General features: G+C 35.2%; 1 protein-coding gene across 1 annotated transcript; it reads left to right on the top strand.

Moving 5' to 3' along the window:
• Positions 1-4,432: 4,432 nt before the first annotated feature.
• LOC146131727 (uncharacterized) lies at positions 4,433-15,329 on the top strand. The gene is made up of 25 exons (XM_083397028.1): positions 4,433-4,624; positions 4,804-4,951; positions 5,493-5,606; positions 5,949-6,009; positions 6,236-6,303; positions 6,498-6,573; positions 6,786-6,880; positions 7,092-7,231; positions 7,514-7,590; positions 7,860-7,985; positions 8,739-8,879; positions 9,032-9,152; positions 9,451-9,662; positions 9,856-9,918; positions 10,076-10,213; positions 10,786-11,019; positions 11,073-11,125; positions 11,445-11,566; positions 11,824-11,862; positions 12,401-12,451; positions 12,784-13,212; positions 13,801-13,923; positions 14,345-14,435; positions 14,608-14,749; positions 15,146-15,329. Exons 1-25 carry the CDS (start codon positions 4,433-4,435, stop codon positions 15,168-15,170), a joined length of 3,081 nt encoding a protein of 1,026 aa, XP_083253154.1. The 3' UTR covers positions 15,171-15,329.
• Positions 15,330-15,555: the final 226 nt, after the last annotated feature.

Raw genomic sequence — 15,555 nt, 5'->3', positions numbered from 1 at the left:
TGTATACCTGTTAGAATAATGAAAAATTAAATTGGGATTTAAATATTTTTACGTCAACAGAACTACACTTTTAAAAAAAATCACAGAACAATTGAAGCCAATATATTGTACGTAAAGTTGCTTCCGCTAAATGTAAAACAAATAAAGAAACGCCCATAAGTTGACTTCAATTCCTTAATATTCATTGTAAATTATGGTAAATTCATTCCTAAAGTGTAGCTGAACAACATATCAATCAATTAGGTCCCAGAAACTAAGTAACTCAAAGATCAAACCATAAGACTAAGAAAGAAGCATCCTGACTATAGTGTACCAGACCCTACAAATTCTAAATTAAAATTGGTTGAATGCTGCTGCAGGAAATAGGCACATTGAATTAAAGGTTACCCCTCAACAATAATTAATCTGTACCATATTCCAACATGAGGAGCATTTTTGCAAAATCTCAAGAAAGCCCAACAGGAAAAAAGTACATTAAATCCAGCAGGGTTGTAAAGTCATTTACTGAAAGAAAACAACCCTATTAGACTTTAAATTTGCTGGTGTACAAGTGCATGGCGCACTCGGGTAGTAAGTCCTGAGTCCAACTCTACAAAATAAGCTAATTTATTTCAGTCTGGAGTCTGCCTCGCTCAAAAGACTGCATAAATCATGAAGAAAAAGTATATAGAGGATGAAATATTTTTCAACCACATTTTTGTGGGCGGTTAACTCTAGCTCATATGAGTGGATCTTTTCATAATTAACCAATTTTAATTACATGAATAGGTGGCTATTTAGTCTGATGTGTGCTTGGGTAGTAGTAAGTCAAGAATCTCTGCATGGAAAAGTTATGTCTTAGCTGATCAAAGAACGTCAAGCTTGTAATCCATCCACTTGGTATAAGGTGTTCTTTGTATATCTCAGTGTTAAACTTACATTATACTTGCAGAGATATGAAACTTTGAAGCTGCTTAGTTTTCTTTGGGACAAAAAAAAAAAGATACAGTACTTTAGGTTTTGACAAACAAAAATAGGTAGACAAATATAAAAAACCCTGTTAAGAATTCAATAACATTTTAATGCCAAAAATAACAAGATTTCACCAACAAGAAAACACTTTTTGGTTAGGAGACAATTAAAACTAACTTCAGAGCAAATAGTAGATTAACATATGTTGTTAAAAAAAAGTTATAAATGTGCCATTTGGCATTTCGTGGCACTTCAAGCCGTGATGTAGTGCGTAAAGCGCTAAATTTTGAGGTATGCAGATGTGCAATCATGTTTTTTGAACACTTGAGGTTCGGTAATCTAGCACAACTCAACCTTTTCCTGGAATTTAGGTGTGCAAGTTACTAAAGTGTGCAAACAAATTGCTTGTAGAGAACCATCTAGTGAAAACCCAGATTGGAAACTTTGGATATTGTGGGGGGAGATGTTTTGCAGCTGAAAAAATGCGCGGCTGAAAATAAAATTTCGACTTAAACTTGCGCGGCTGAAAATAAACCACCAGGGACTTATTGGGCGCTCGTCTAGAATCCTACCACAACGAACATTATTTGGGTTAGGGTGCCGGTTAGCGTTTGGGTTTGGGTGAGTCCAGTAATAGTGTTAAACAATATTACTTGACCTACCCACACCCAAACACTAACCGACACCCTAACCCACATATTATGCATTGCTTAATAATCATTTCAACGTTGTGGTAGGATTCTAGACCAGCGCCACTTATTGTCTTGTAGCACATTATATGCGATGGTCAAGTTTGCTACAAAACTTCTTTTATTTTCTTGGTATACCGTAGTCACAAGCAAATTGCTGAGTACCACCAACACATTTGCAGCAAACGAAAGAGTAAGAAAGCAAACAGAAAAAAATACAATTAGTACAACGCTTGCTGTTCTAAACTTCAATGGACTACTAAGCAAATTCCTGAACTTACTCAAATAATGTTTATTTTAATTGTTTATTACTTTTAAAACTAATACATCCCATAATATTAAAGCAAACCTGTTTCTTAGTAAACGTAATAAGTTTATTAATTTTTTCGCTACAGCAAATTCACCCAACCGCAACAAAACGGGTTTGGATTCGCTTGAAACGAAAAAGAAATAATTAAGTTTTATAAGTGTACAAAACATTTTCAATAATTAAAAAAAAATACGGATTATTTTTGATAGAGAAAGTTCCAATTATCAAGCCGTTATTTACGCTAATGAGACATTTAATCCGCAGGTGGCTCTTTAAAGTTTGAAACCGGTTGTTTTCGGCGATCTCTATGAATATAAATATGACTGTTTCCCTATATTTATTGTAGGCGGTGAAATTACAGCAACTAATTTTCCACCAAAATAAACTGTTTTTAATTTATTAAAGCGTTTATATAGATACATTTAAAATTTAAATTATCCCATCGGAAGTAATAAATCCACCTAAACCAGTTTGTAAATATAGTGTACAGTCTTCCTTTGGAGTGGCCAACAGGAAGGTTTGATGAAAAATTGAATAAATACTCCACATTCAAGAATGGTTGGTTAAAAATTTTTACGCAAAAACACAGAACACAATACCTATCAGCATCTTGACCTGTGAATTGCGTGTCTCACTCTTAGACGATTACTGCTGCACTTTCATTTGTTGATAACAGAACAACCAACATCAACTTTTGATCGGCGAAAACACCTACTACGTTTACACTGACTGAATTCAAAAACAATGTATTTATAGACAAAGTAACAGTAACAATAACAACTGACAATGTAGGCGCTTTATGTGAAATGCACTTAAGCTTGATCGCCGCCAGCAATTTTGCCAATCCAACGAGTGAATCCTCCTCTGCTATCCAGTAAAACAAAAATCGCCATTTACAGAAAAGTATTAGCAGCAAACAGTTTTTAATATTACAAACTGATAATACAAATTGCTATGTTATATATCAGGGATGGCGAACCTTTTCTTCGCGCGGGTCACAAACATAACCTTAATCCTTACAAAATGCAGAAAAAGTGGTTCATATATTTAATTATTTGCTAATTTAATGCGAAACTTTGCTGCTGCGTGGTTTTAAGTGTTATTGTCTGGGTTGGTAATTCATGGTTTTTGAATGATTTCCAAATTCGGATTCCCACAAATATTAAGAAGTTGAATACGTACCAAATGCTGTAGCATTTTTTATGGGTTTACAGGAGTTCAGCAGAAAGCTTTTTAGCATTGTTTATTGGTTTAACCAGGGTTTTTAGAACTTTTATGTTGCGAACTCTTAACTTCCCTTAAACTCCTTAGGCTTAAAAGATCATCACCCTTTACGTTTTACAGCGATAAACAAAATGCTTTTAGTTTTTCTGCACGGATTTGTTGAAGTGCAGTTAATGTAAATGTAGGTCTACTCGTCACCCTAAAACAAGATATGTCCCGAAAATGAATTTTCGTCCCCTATAGCTATGTGGTCGATCGCTAAAAAGAGCTGAGACGATTTGGTTACAGTATTTTAGGATGTTGTCCCCCAAGCAAGCTCTCATACGTACCTACATACCACTATACGCCATGTCCGGAAATTGGAAAGTTACACGATGTATACTTTTTAGCATGGTTTATTGGTTTAACCAGGGTTTTAAAGAAGGCCTACTCGTCACCCTGAAACTCTTTTGTACGACCCACAGATTTGCCCGCCCTAATTTAAACAGTATTATCTAACGAAGAAGTGTTTTTTACATGTATCCCTTCATGGAAATGATTAAAAACATTTCGGTATTTCTAGAAAGACAAGTGGGTCGTTAAAAATCTGTGGTGGGTCACTGTGACCTACGGGACAGTGGTTCGCCATCCCTGTTATTTCTCTTATTTAATGAGTATGATTTCTATGTATTGCTTTATTTGTTTTTAACAAAGGTACTCATGCGTGACGAAATTTCGCGGCAAAGGGAAAGTTTTTGCAAAACGCATTTTTATCTCAAGTAGTTCAATGTTTTCTTCGCTATTTGCTGTTTTTTCCTTAATATGTGGTGTTAGAATTAACAGGTATGAAAAATCTCTTCCTGTTTAATGATTATACTTATTTGCCAACAATTGACTAGATCTGTTAAGAATAACGAATTGTGCCCAAAAAACAAGATTGAAAAATATGTTTATTACTTTATATAATTGCAGTGCTGTTAAAAGTACGAGTGATGTTTAGAATCCAACCACATTTTCACAGTAAAAAAACGATTTTTCAAAACCAAACCCAAATAATGTTAGCAATATGAAAACCCGGACGAAACTTTGGTCGGATTGTAGACCAGCGACTGAGCGACGTTGGGTTCGGGTGAGTCAAGTTTTACTATTGTGTCCTCGCACAAACCTAACTTTCATATCTAGCAAAAAATATATAGTGTTGCTGGTTTAATATGTTTATTTAACATCACAAAATCATTATCCATATAGGTCAGACTTAAATTTATAACTAAAAAGTAAAATGCCAAATCGTTGGATACTCCATGTCTGCGCATCCGAAGTGCAGTTTCGAATCCTTAAATCGGGGCCGGCAAGTCGTATGTACGACAGAGACTGGAAGTCAGCGAACATCTCTTTTAACCAAAATGCTTCGGTGGATTTTGAACATGTCATGACAGTGGCTTTCAAATATGGAAAGATAATTGACATTCCGGTAAAAAGTTTTTTCTTGATTTTGCTATTTTTATTTAAAATTAGTCCTACTGTAGTGATGTTTTTGCTTTTAAACTTACCTTAATTAAGAGGGGCCAAAAATCATAATGAACATTGGAATTTATTTTTAAGATCGTTTATAAACCACCAGCCACTTTAACCATAATTTGTTTTCTTTAGCTTCATCTTGAAATGGACAAGTTTCAAGTTCAGTGTGAGTACGGACGTGTAACGATCATCTCACACACGAAGCGCTCAACTTTTTGCTTGCAAAGCGTGAAAAAGAATTCTGCAGTTAACATTCAAAATTACCTTGCATTACTTCTTGGTACGTTGGTGATGTTTACAATTTAACCAGATTTAATTGTATATTATCAGGGGTGGGTAAACTGCGGCTTGTCAGCATGTTTTTTGTGGCTCTTCTAGGTTAATCGTAAAATTCCCCCAAAACTGTAACGGCTACCAAGAGTGCCGTCGATGAACGTCTCTATTTTTTTATTTTTTTTATTTAGGCCAGCATTTTGTTTATGACGTAACACTAGGCATAGATCAAAAAAGTTAGCTAACAGCAAGTCAACACAATTTCATTGCTAAGGTTTTCATTAATTTGCTATTACCGTTATTATTGTTGTGTTACATTGAAACGGTTTTGTTACATTACAATTCTGTTATAATGGCTGAACTTACATTATTTACCGTTTTTGTATTGAAATAATTTTGTGGCTGTCTGGTAGTTTTATTTTTTGCAAATCGCTCTTCCATTGAATACATTTGCCCACCCCTGGTATATATCATGCAGTTTTGGAAAGCTAATTAATTGTTAAGCATTGTATTTCCAAACGAATTAAATAAATTGCATATACGTTTAGATGAGAAGCATAAAAGGGAACTATCGCAAAAACGACAAAGTCAGTCGAGAGAAACAATAAGAGCTTGTTCTCCAAAACCGCAACGAACCCCAAAGAAAAGAAGTCCACCTATCAGTAAGTAAACTGCTTTAGCTGGTTTGATACATTTACTAAATATGTATTTAATTCCTGTGTTTATTAGTAGCAATTTATCATAGTTACTTTCACCAATATGTTTTTTGAGTTTGTGGTCAGAATATAGCGTACATTTGTTGTTCTCTATTCGGGAGCTTAAAAAATCAAGTAGAACCATATTGATTTAATGTTGGATTGCGTAACTGAAACACTTTTGTATGTAACAAACAATATATGTAAAATGTTTTGATTCAAAACAGATATTGGTATTTCAACTCAGCATAAAATTACCAATTATGTATTATACACATTTGCTGAGTAAAAAAACACAATTTATTGCAGGCCCTGTAAGACCACCATTGCAATCTCCAGCTGAACATAACCGAAGTGAAAGTTATGAAAGGTAAGTTTGGTTAAATACAAATGTTCTGCAACAAGCAACACAATCCAAACACAATTGTTTTTTGTTTTAGTATAAATTCAACTAGATGCGACAATACACTAATTTAATTAACAAAAACTTTTAGAGCCTGTTCCGCAGTTTAATTATACGACAAGCAAGAGTATTTCCTACTTTTTTAAGCTATTTTCTATCTATATAAACTAAAAAAAAGCTTTTAATTATTTAGGAAAACCCTTGATGCCAAGCCAACAAGTCATGAACAGGAAAATGGAAATTTAACCCCTATTAAAAAAGGTCATTATTTTGGTTAATGTGAAAAAAATGGTTTATTGATTATTATTTAAAAATTAAAAAACATAGATGCTTGTTATGTTTGTTTTGTAATACAATAATTTTTTAAAATTTTCTGTGAGAAAAGGAATTTTTCCCACAGTACCAGCAACTAAATGCAGTGTTTATATATATATATACATAGTTTGTTTTTCTAGATTCCAATCACCCTCCACTACAATCACCATCAAAAGAAAGAAAAAGTGCAAGCAAAAAAATGTTGAATGAATTCAGGTACATGAGAGAATCACAAAAAATCTAAAAAATCATTTATTTTGTCTTAAAAACTGACTTGGATTTTATGTTTTACTGGTTAAATCGACAATTTAAACATGGTTGATCAAACACTTTTATCTAATTATTAAAGATTGCTTTTTTATAAAAATGATCAGTCAGACCTATATATTTGTCCACAGTAAAAAAAAACATGATGTTTTCATTTTCAGAAAAGCTCATGCTGAAGTTCGTCATGCTCGAGCGACCACCAATCGCACAGAAGAAAAGGAGAACACGACTCCGCCGCAAGAAAACTCACTTTCTGGTAAAATAGTTGCAACAAAAATTGTGTTTTTGGAATATTCTTATTTAGTTGATTGTCTTTAAACATGCTATAGAGAACAATTTTGTGGTCACAATCATTACGTAAAATAAATTGAATCGCGCACGACAGTTACAGTTGACACCTTTCAAGGCAATGATAGGCCGTTACCCTAAGGGTCCCAGTTCAAGTGTATTTTTTTTTCTTGTTTCAGGTTTGAGCAAGAAGTCATTCTACGGCTCGAAGCGTGCCACTCCAAACTTTGCAAGCGAGATGGACAAAGTTAGAATAATCTACTCAAGTCCTTCTCCAAACAGAAGGATGCTCACTCCCACCAAATCTGCTCAGCTCACTGTAAGTTGCCAACATTGGCTGAAAGACACGTATGTCATTGTCAGATATATCCTACTAAACAAACTCCCAGTATGTTGTAAGTTTAAAGGACTAAAACCACTTCTGGCGGTGCTTTATATTGAGTTTTATAGAAATTAAAAAATATATTGTGTATTTTTTTTTAAATCTTTTTTTACGTTGAGATATCAGCATTACGAAAAAAAGCACCAACTTTTGTAATATTTACTCATAAACAAATTCTATTAAATAAAGACTATTATTAACCAACATTGACTGTTGTAGGCATTTGGCAGTGCAGCCCGAAGATCTTTGGTGCTCAGCGCATCTCCCAAAAAATCGATCCAGTTTGGCAAAAAAGAGTAAGTCAAATGCGTCTTGAATATCTAGTAGGAACATGAAAGCTTTTATAAAAGCTGGTAACATTTTGACCATTTGGATTATCTCTATTCATTTTTAACATTATGAAGAAAATGCTGCTACTTCTGTATGAGCGTTCATATTCCTACTACGTCTAACTAAAACTTCCATAATGCTCCAAAGTTTTAAATATGTTTTTGTGTCCATAGCATATTAATCATAGGTTAACTGACGACTGCTGTTGTGCTTAAATACTTGTTTTTTAATAAAGTGTTGACGCAAGGCAAGAAAGCTTACTTGGAGACAAAAACAACAATGATGAAAATAAAGAGAACGCTTTGTCGTTCCAGCCACTGACCGACACCGCTAATTTAAGTTTCCTGGATTCTGGCGAAGGGTAAGAGAGTTCAAATAATATCCTGCTAAAAATATATAACAGGGTCGCCCGATAATAGGTAGAAGCCGACACCCGATGCAAAGTGGTGATTTTGAACTTATTCGATACTTGGGCGGCATCGGTGCTGATCCGAAACCAAATTAACTTGGACTTTCTGCTTGAATTTGCGATGCTACGCGGGTTTCTGCCTTAATAGAAGAATTTTCTATAAATAGGATGTTTACAACTGGAGGCAATTAAACTTCTAAATGCTAAAGTAAAAACAACATCCCTGAACAATCAGAATGTACCTGACATCCCTAGTAGCATATACAACTTGCTGTTGCTACTAATGGTAAATGTATCCTTGGTTATTTGTGAGTTTATATTTCAGGGTATAGACACAAAACCTACAGAAAAAAATCAACAATTGAACTATTGATCAAAATTGATCCTTTGGTAATTTCTGTTCTTAAACGTTTCAACGTTAATTGCCAGATGGTTTTTGATTAAATGTAGTTATGATAGATAGATTTAGATTTAAATTTATTTTGGAACAACGGTAAATACATGGAAAATAAAAAAAAATAAAATAAGGAAGCGTCCGTAGATACCAACAGTTTATATAAACCTTTATATAATCTGTTCAAAATTAAACCCGATTTTATGTTTCCTGCACAAATTGTTTCCTGACTTATTATCTGTTGCTAAAAAAAAAACTTACAGATATTCGTGCTATGTTATTGTTACGATGAACTACCGTGTTTTTTTCAGCTTTCAAAACCTGGGCAACACTTGCTACATGAATTCAGCCTTACAATCCCTATTTGGTCTTTTGCCATTTCAACATGATCTTTTTGTGCTTGGAGATAAACTCAAGAACTTAATTACTGAAACAGACGGAAGTTTACTGATGTAAGTGAAATGTAGTATTCCGTTTTAACCTGGTGTATAATTGCTTTTTGTGTGAAATTGTGGGGCACAAATAGTTAAAATAAAATATTAGTTATCTCAAAACATAATAATAAGTGCCCCATGTTTAAATGCCAACATTCAATACTTTTTAGGACTATGGTGAAATTGATGAAGCTCAAATCTGCGAGCAATCTCGAGAAAAGGTTGTTGTTGAAGAAAGTGAAGCAGGTTATCAGCGCAAGCGCAAAACAATTCCACGGATTCTCGCAACATGTTCGTACCTTTGTAATACACTGGGTGTCCGATAATATCGGATCGGAGCCGATACCCGATAATAATAAGCGGTGGTGTTTATACTTCTCCGATTGTTTCCCTCAATAAGGAAGGATTTATTTAATTTATTTTGATATAAAATCACTTCAATGTCTTACCGAATTTTTTTTCTTTAAATTTTTAGGGTAGACTAAATAAACTATTTAAATTGAATTTTGTCTTCTCGAATTAAATAACAAAGTGTTTCAAATCAGTTCCTATCGGTAAAAAAACATGAACTAGTCTTATCTTTACAAAGGATGCCCATGAGTTCTTAAGGCTGTGTCTTGACGTTTTGGAAGAGGAGGTTATCAAACTGAGCAAGGAAAAGCAAGTTGAGGAGTCGAACAACAACAACAACAACAACAACAAACCTAGAATTGTGCTCGACGAAAAAGACGAATCGGCACAAAAACGCCCGGTCGCTCAAAATTTCTCATTTTCAGTCGTTCACCAAATTACATGTAACAGGTTAATCTAACAAAATTTGAACCTTTCCACAGCATTTGCAAATATTTAAAAAAGTATTTAATAATAGTTAGATTTTGCCAGGTACTTGTGACACGTAATGCCACATTTCTTTGTAGCACTTAAAAACAGTTTTCTTTTTTTATGTTTTTATTATTGAATGACATACTTTAGTTTAAAAGTGTTTATATTTTAGATGCAAATCTGTGACAAATGCGCACGACATTTGGTACGACCTTCCACTGGAAATAAAACAAAAGTGAGCTTTTTAAACCTTCCACAAATTAAACAAAATAAACTAAAATAAATGCAATTTACTATTTTGTGAATTTGGTTACTGCATAACTTTTAAACACTACAGCTGCATTACAGCACATAAACGTCACATTTTATCGTTTTACCACCAAATGTTTCAGGTCTGCCCACAGCGCGGGAGAGATCCAGCTCCAAGATTTGCTGGACGCTGCGTTTGAAGATGAATGTATCGAATATTCGTGTGAGAAATGCAAGACAAACCAGGCAACTGTGTCGCACAGAGTCACAAAACTACCGAGGTTAACTACTTAAACATGAGAAAACCATGAGAAAACCTAAAAGAAAAACATGAGAAACCCTAACCATCACCTGTTTACACAGTTCAATATTATAGGAATTAAAAAAATGACTTAAGGACCCAATGAAAAATAAAAAAGATTTAATAGATATATAGTTAAAAATGGTAACGGTATTTTACTGCCAACCATGTATACGTTTTTAGGACACTGTTATTAAAAAAAAAGCTCTTTAGTTAAGTAATTATTAGTAAATTATTTGGTTTACCTTTACCCAATTTTCCTAACTTTAGGGTAATCATGATATACCCGAAGCGTTAAAAAGTAGAAAGATTTAGGGGCATAATGGTTGGAGGATTTAGTAAGACGTAATAAGAATATCTAAGCCCATACAGAAGAACGTGTCATTTTTTCGAACAACTCTCTATTCATTAACTTATTCGAAACGTTCAAAATGATACCTACTTATATATGGGCTTAGAAAGATTGTCTTTTAGGGACAGTGTTTTATATTCCCCTGAAAATAATAATAAGGATATTGTTTAGTTTGGCTTCAAATCTTTTTCCTACTGCAGGATAATCATGATGTACTTGAAACGTTACTCTTACAACCAAGCGAACGATCACAGCGAGAAACTGCGGCAACCAGTTGTACTTTCCACTTCTGTGATCGTCAAGCGTTTCAGCAACCCTCAAGCTCAACCTGATCCAACGAACATTGATCAAAGTATTTTGCAGTTGCATCCTTCCCCGACCAAACCTACCCCAGAAATCATAAGCCTGTGTAGCGACACTGACAACGAATTCGAGTAAGTTTTTCGACGAATTTTTTTGTATTTTTATAAAATCTGTGTTTTTACAGTTGTCTTCCGAGTCTTGTAAAAAGTGCGAAAAGGAAATCTCAAAATAATCCAGGTAAGTAAATATTATAGATGATGAAATACCAGTATAACTAAATTTTGTTCAAAATTATACTGTCGAGAAGTCGTATAGCATTTCCGTAAAGCAACATCTTTCTTAATACACACGATGCCTCCGGAAAGGTCTCATGAAATCAGTCGGCTATATCGGGATTATTTTCATGTTTTCTAATAATTCAACTTCTAATTTGACGAACTCTATGTAATATGCATACAATTCGAAAATTTTAATGTTTGATGTTTTTTACGAATTTACCAATATTTATATTATGTCAATTTAAAATTTATTTTTTTGTTTTTTCCTCGTTTTGTAGAATGCAACAACAACAAATTGTCAAAAGTTTTGGACAGCGATGGAATAATAGAAATCTTACCCAGCGGAGAAAACACTAGTAACAAGGAATTAAACGTAGATAACCAAAAATATGACATTACCGTAAGATGAAAATCTAAAACATTTTTACGTTGTCTATATTCAATTTTTTTTTAAATCTGCCAAAAAGAACAAAAAAAACTCTATTGTTACTGCCGTTATTTTAAATTTGTCATAGATTAACAAATTAAGTCCAGTAGACATAATAACAACACAAAAACAGGGCACTCACCTGTCCGGATGGTTCAATCAGCACTCACTAGGGGCGAGTTGCATTGCTGTGTTTATAAAAATTAATAAACAATATTTTTTGTTTCAAGGGAGAGACTAACCTGGAATGTATGACAGAAGAGGATCAGGTAACTATATATTTATTATTGGTTTAGTTCTGTTGCTGAAAGATACATCCACAATGTGTATTCTGTGATCAAGCCCTTCTGGAGTCTTACTAATCAACGATAAGGGCAAACATTATGCAGAACACAACATGCGAAGGGAAAGGTTATTACCGAAATCAGCAGGCCTCATCAGAATTATAGTGCCAGCAAGGTCAGGCTAGAAAAATCCGGTCATACCGGGGTGTCACTCTAACAACCGAGCTACACAGGCTCAGAGGGGAGCGAGTCTAGAAACAATCATGACTGGAGGTCGTGAGTTGGAGCCTTACAGCAGGCTAGTGTTATTTAGCCTTGCCTTGCTTGTACTACAACCCTGATGAGGCCGACTGACATTAGTAAGCTCTCCTAAGGCATCTGGTTTAGTTTAGTAGTTTTGCTTTGGGCCGGCCACTCTATCCCTAACATTCTCCAGCTCTTAAGTAATCGCCAAACCTAAAACTTTCCTTATGTATGCTTCTGTTTTCTATATCTATGCGTTAATTAAATGTTTTACGTTTAGATGATGATTGCAATGCAGCTATCATTGGAAGGAGAAAACTTCGGAAATAAGGTTTCTAAGGCGTTTGTTTTCTTTTACTGAATGTGGACTATTAAACATATATTTAGTTTAATGTGAGTTGAACCCATAAACTTTGTGTTTTACACTTTTTGTGAAAGTGTGTTAGGTTAAATAGAACTTTAATTAACAATTCACATGGAAGGTTTTGTTGGAAATGTGCATACACTGTTGACCTCATAAGCCCCAAAGACGAATTAAGTTTAAGATATTATCAGGTTTGAAAATATATTCGACGAAAAATGAACGAAGACGACATACAAAACTAAATATAATCTGTTTAACACCATTTTTATCTCTTCTGTAAATCAATGTTTGTTTTTCAGAATCCAAATCGAAAAGTGTTTGACTTTGGACTCGGCCGTACAAGCAACTTATTTCCAACAACAACAAACAACGACAAGGATACAAGCAACTTTTTTCCAACAACAACAAACAACAACAACGACAACAACAATGATACCAGCAACTTGTTTCCAACAACAACAAACAACAACAATAATACTTGCGACAAAGACGCCAACGAAAATCTAACAGTTTTGTGTCGCAACAAACAACCCAGTGACGTCATAGCCACCAAACCTTTGACGTCAGTTATGACGTCAGACGACTCTGGACTTTCTTCGCAGCTCGGTTCTGCTTCAGTGGGTTACAACTCGGCAGAATCTTTCACAACGGTTGGGTCAACCAAACTGGACGCCTTTTTGTCGGATGAGTCGGAGGTTAATGACGGGGAACTCCCGGTTTTTAATTCGGTGGGTTTGTGTTTAAATTCTGTTAATTCAACACTCTATATTTCTCAAATCTATATTAGGGATGTCCGATAGTATCGGATCGTGGTCGATACCTGATGCTAAGATATGGTATCGGTATCCGTCCGATACTTGGGTGGTATCGGTACTCGTCCGATACTAGGGTGGTATCGGTACTCGTCCGATACTAGGGTGGTATCGGTACTCGTCCGATACCAGGTGGTGGTATCGGTACTCGTCCGATACTAGGGTGGTATCGGTACTCGTCCGATACCAGGTGGTGGTATCGGTACTCGTCCGATACTAGGGTGGTATCGGTACTCGTCCGATACCAGGTGGTGGTATCGGTACTCGTCCGATACTAGGCTGGTATCGGTACTCGTCCGATACTAGGGTGGTATCGGTACTCGTCCGATACTTGGGTGGTATCGGTATTCGTCCGATACTAGGCTCGATTTAAACTACTTTGGTATCCAAGAAAAACCCTCCTATATTTTATTGTATTTCAATTTGCCGCAATGATCACCAATTAACATTTAAGAAAGCCTACCTCAAATTTAAAGCAAAATTGTCGGCAATTTGTTTTTCCAGAGCCACTCAACATCACCAAAGACCAAAACATCCCCACATCCACAAACCAACTCTAACTCTACTGAGGTTACTAATGGAACAAACACAAAATCAACGCAAGAACTTATCTCCAAACAACCAAATGTAATATAACTTGGTGTATTTCACTCTTATGTAGGCGACTTGAACAGGTCGCCGATACGCTGGATAACAATTCTTTTTTATTAGTAAAATAACTTAGCAGTGCTCGGCAAACTGCGAGCCTTTGAGCAATTTTTAGTGGCCATATATTCCTGTTCTGTATCCTGAAAATGTTGTGTCTAATTTTATTTGTTAGTTTTTCTCATTATGGCATCATAGGGCCGCCGTGCTATGCACCCCCAAAAGTTATACTTTATTAAATTGGTTAACCCCTAAAACGCTATGCATACTATGGCATGTTGGACCGCGTGGCTTATAAACGCTAAAAAGCTAAATTTGTAGTTAACTGTTTTATGACGTAACCGCTGACTTAGAGCGTTGTCCCGCTAAGATTTTAACTTTGTTTTTAAACATTTGTGTTCAGACTGATGTCCAACCTTTGGTTGACGTAGACGATCCTAACAGTTATCATCTTGTCAGCGTTGTAAGCCACAAAGGCGGATCTTCTAATGTTGGTGAGTAGATTTAACTGAGTATATTATGTAATGCAAAAATTATCCAGAACACTCCGGGGTGAAACTTAAATACATAGTGTTGATTTTCGCAACAAAACCTTATATCCCTCGCCCTGGACACCCACTGAAACCAATATAAACATGTCAGTTACCATGTTGCTGTTTTACTCAGGTCATTACGTGAGTGACGTTCTTTTGAACCCGTCAACTCACAAATGGCATTGTTACGACGACAATCGTGTCGAATGTATGACAGAGGAAGAAGTTTTAGTGGGGCGTCAATCAACATCGTATCTACTCTTTTATTTGCACAAGTGAGTGGATGAGATTTTGTTAAAAACACTCGCAACTCAGAAAATATCATCCACCCAGGCATGACGTTTACTTGTACATTTAAATCAGTATTTCTCGCCTTTTTTTCCGCCAAATGCTAAGCGTACGTTCAACAGCGGCGCTTTGGCGACCCAATTATCTCTAAAAAAAACGAGACAATAGCTTTAATAAATTAGAATTTAATTAATATAAGGCTAAAGCCATCATGTCTTTGGGATTTTTCGAGAAATCCAACCATATGAACTACTGCAGTCGGCCACACAATATTAGCGACCAATAGGTTGATGACAAACGCTGTGGTACAACAAATGTTGTATTCTGACAAAATGTAGCTATGGCCAAGATAAGATGCTCATGACAAATTGTTGATATTGCAGGAACTTTCTTGACCTATACAAGTGAACGGATGAGAGTTACTTTCATTTGGAAGCTACGACGCCACTTTCTTCCTGTTTGCAATATTGTTGTCTTCACGTTTGTGTTGTTTTTTCTTACTCCGGTATTAGCGCAGGTGCTTCGTAATAAAAATTATAACGACTCTATTTTAAACTCACTTGCACTAATAATGGACTAATGCTTATCAATATAAAAGGCCTATGTTTGTGGGGGCATAAAAAGAGATGACGTCACAACGTGTTTGCCACTTTAGCTGAATTTAGAACATCCGAAAAATAATAATCAGTATATTTTCCAAAAGAATCCTTAAATTATAACAATCAATAAAAAGTAAAAAAGGGATAAACCAATCCACCCGAAGATCTCGAGCAGCAAGGTTCTTTTGAATTAG

This window comes from Ascidiella aspersa, chromosome 9 (assembly GCF_963924565.1).
Source record: "Ascidiella aspersa chromosome 9, kaAscAspe10.2, whole genome shotgun sequence".
Classification (NCBI taxonomy): Eukaryota; Metazoa; Chordata; class Ascidiacea; order Phlebobranchia; family Ascidiidae; genus Ascidiella; species Ascidiella aspersa.
This window is presented reverse-complemented; position numbering and strand designations above follow the sequence as displayed.

Excerpts from the sequence above, each read along its gene's own strand:
- LOC146131727 (XM_083397028.1), top strand. The coding sequence starts at position 4,433 with ATGCCAAATCGTTGGATACTCCATGTCTGCGCATCCGAAGTGCAGTTT. Across the intron at positions 10,214-10,785 it reads AGAGTCACAAAACTACCGAG|GATAATCATGATGTACTTGA; the intron begins GTTAACTACTTA and ends TTCCTACTGCAG. Across the intron at positions 11,863-12,400 it reads GTATGACAGAAGAGGATCAG|ATGATGATTGCAATGCAGCT; the intron begins GTAACTATATAT and ends TTTTACGTTTAG.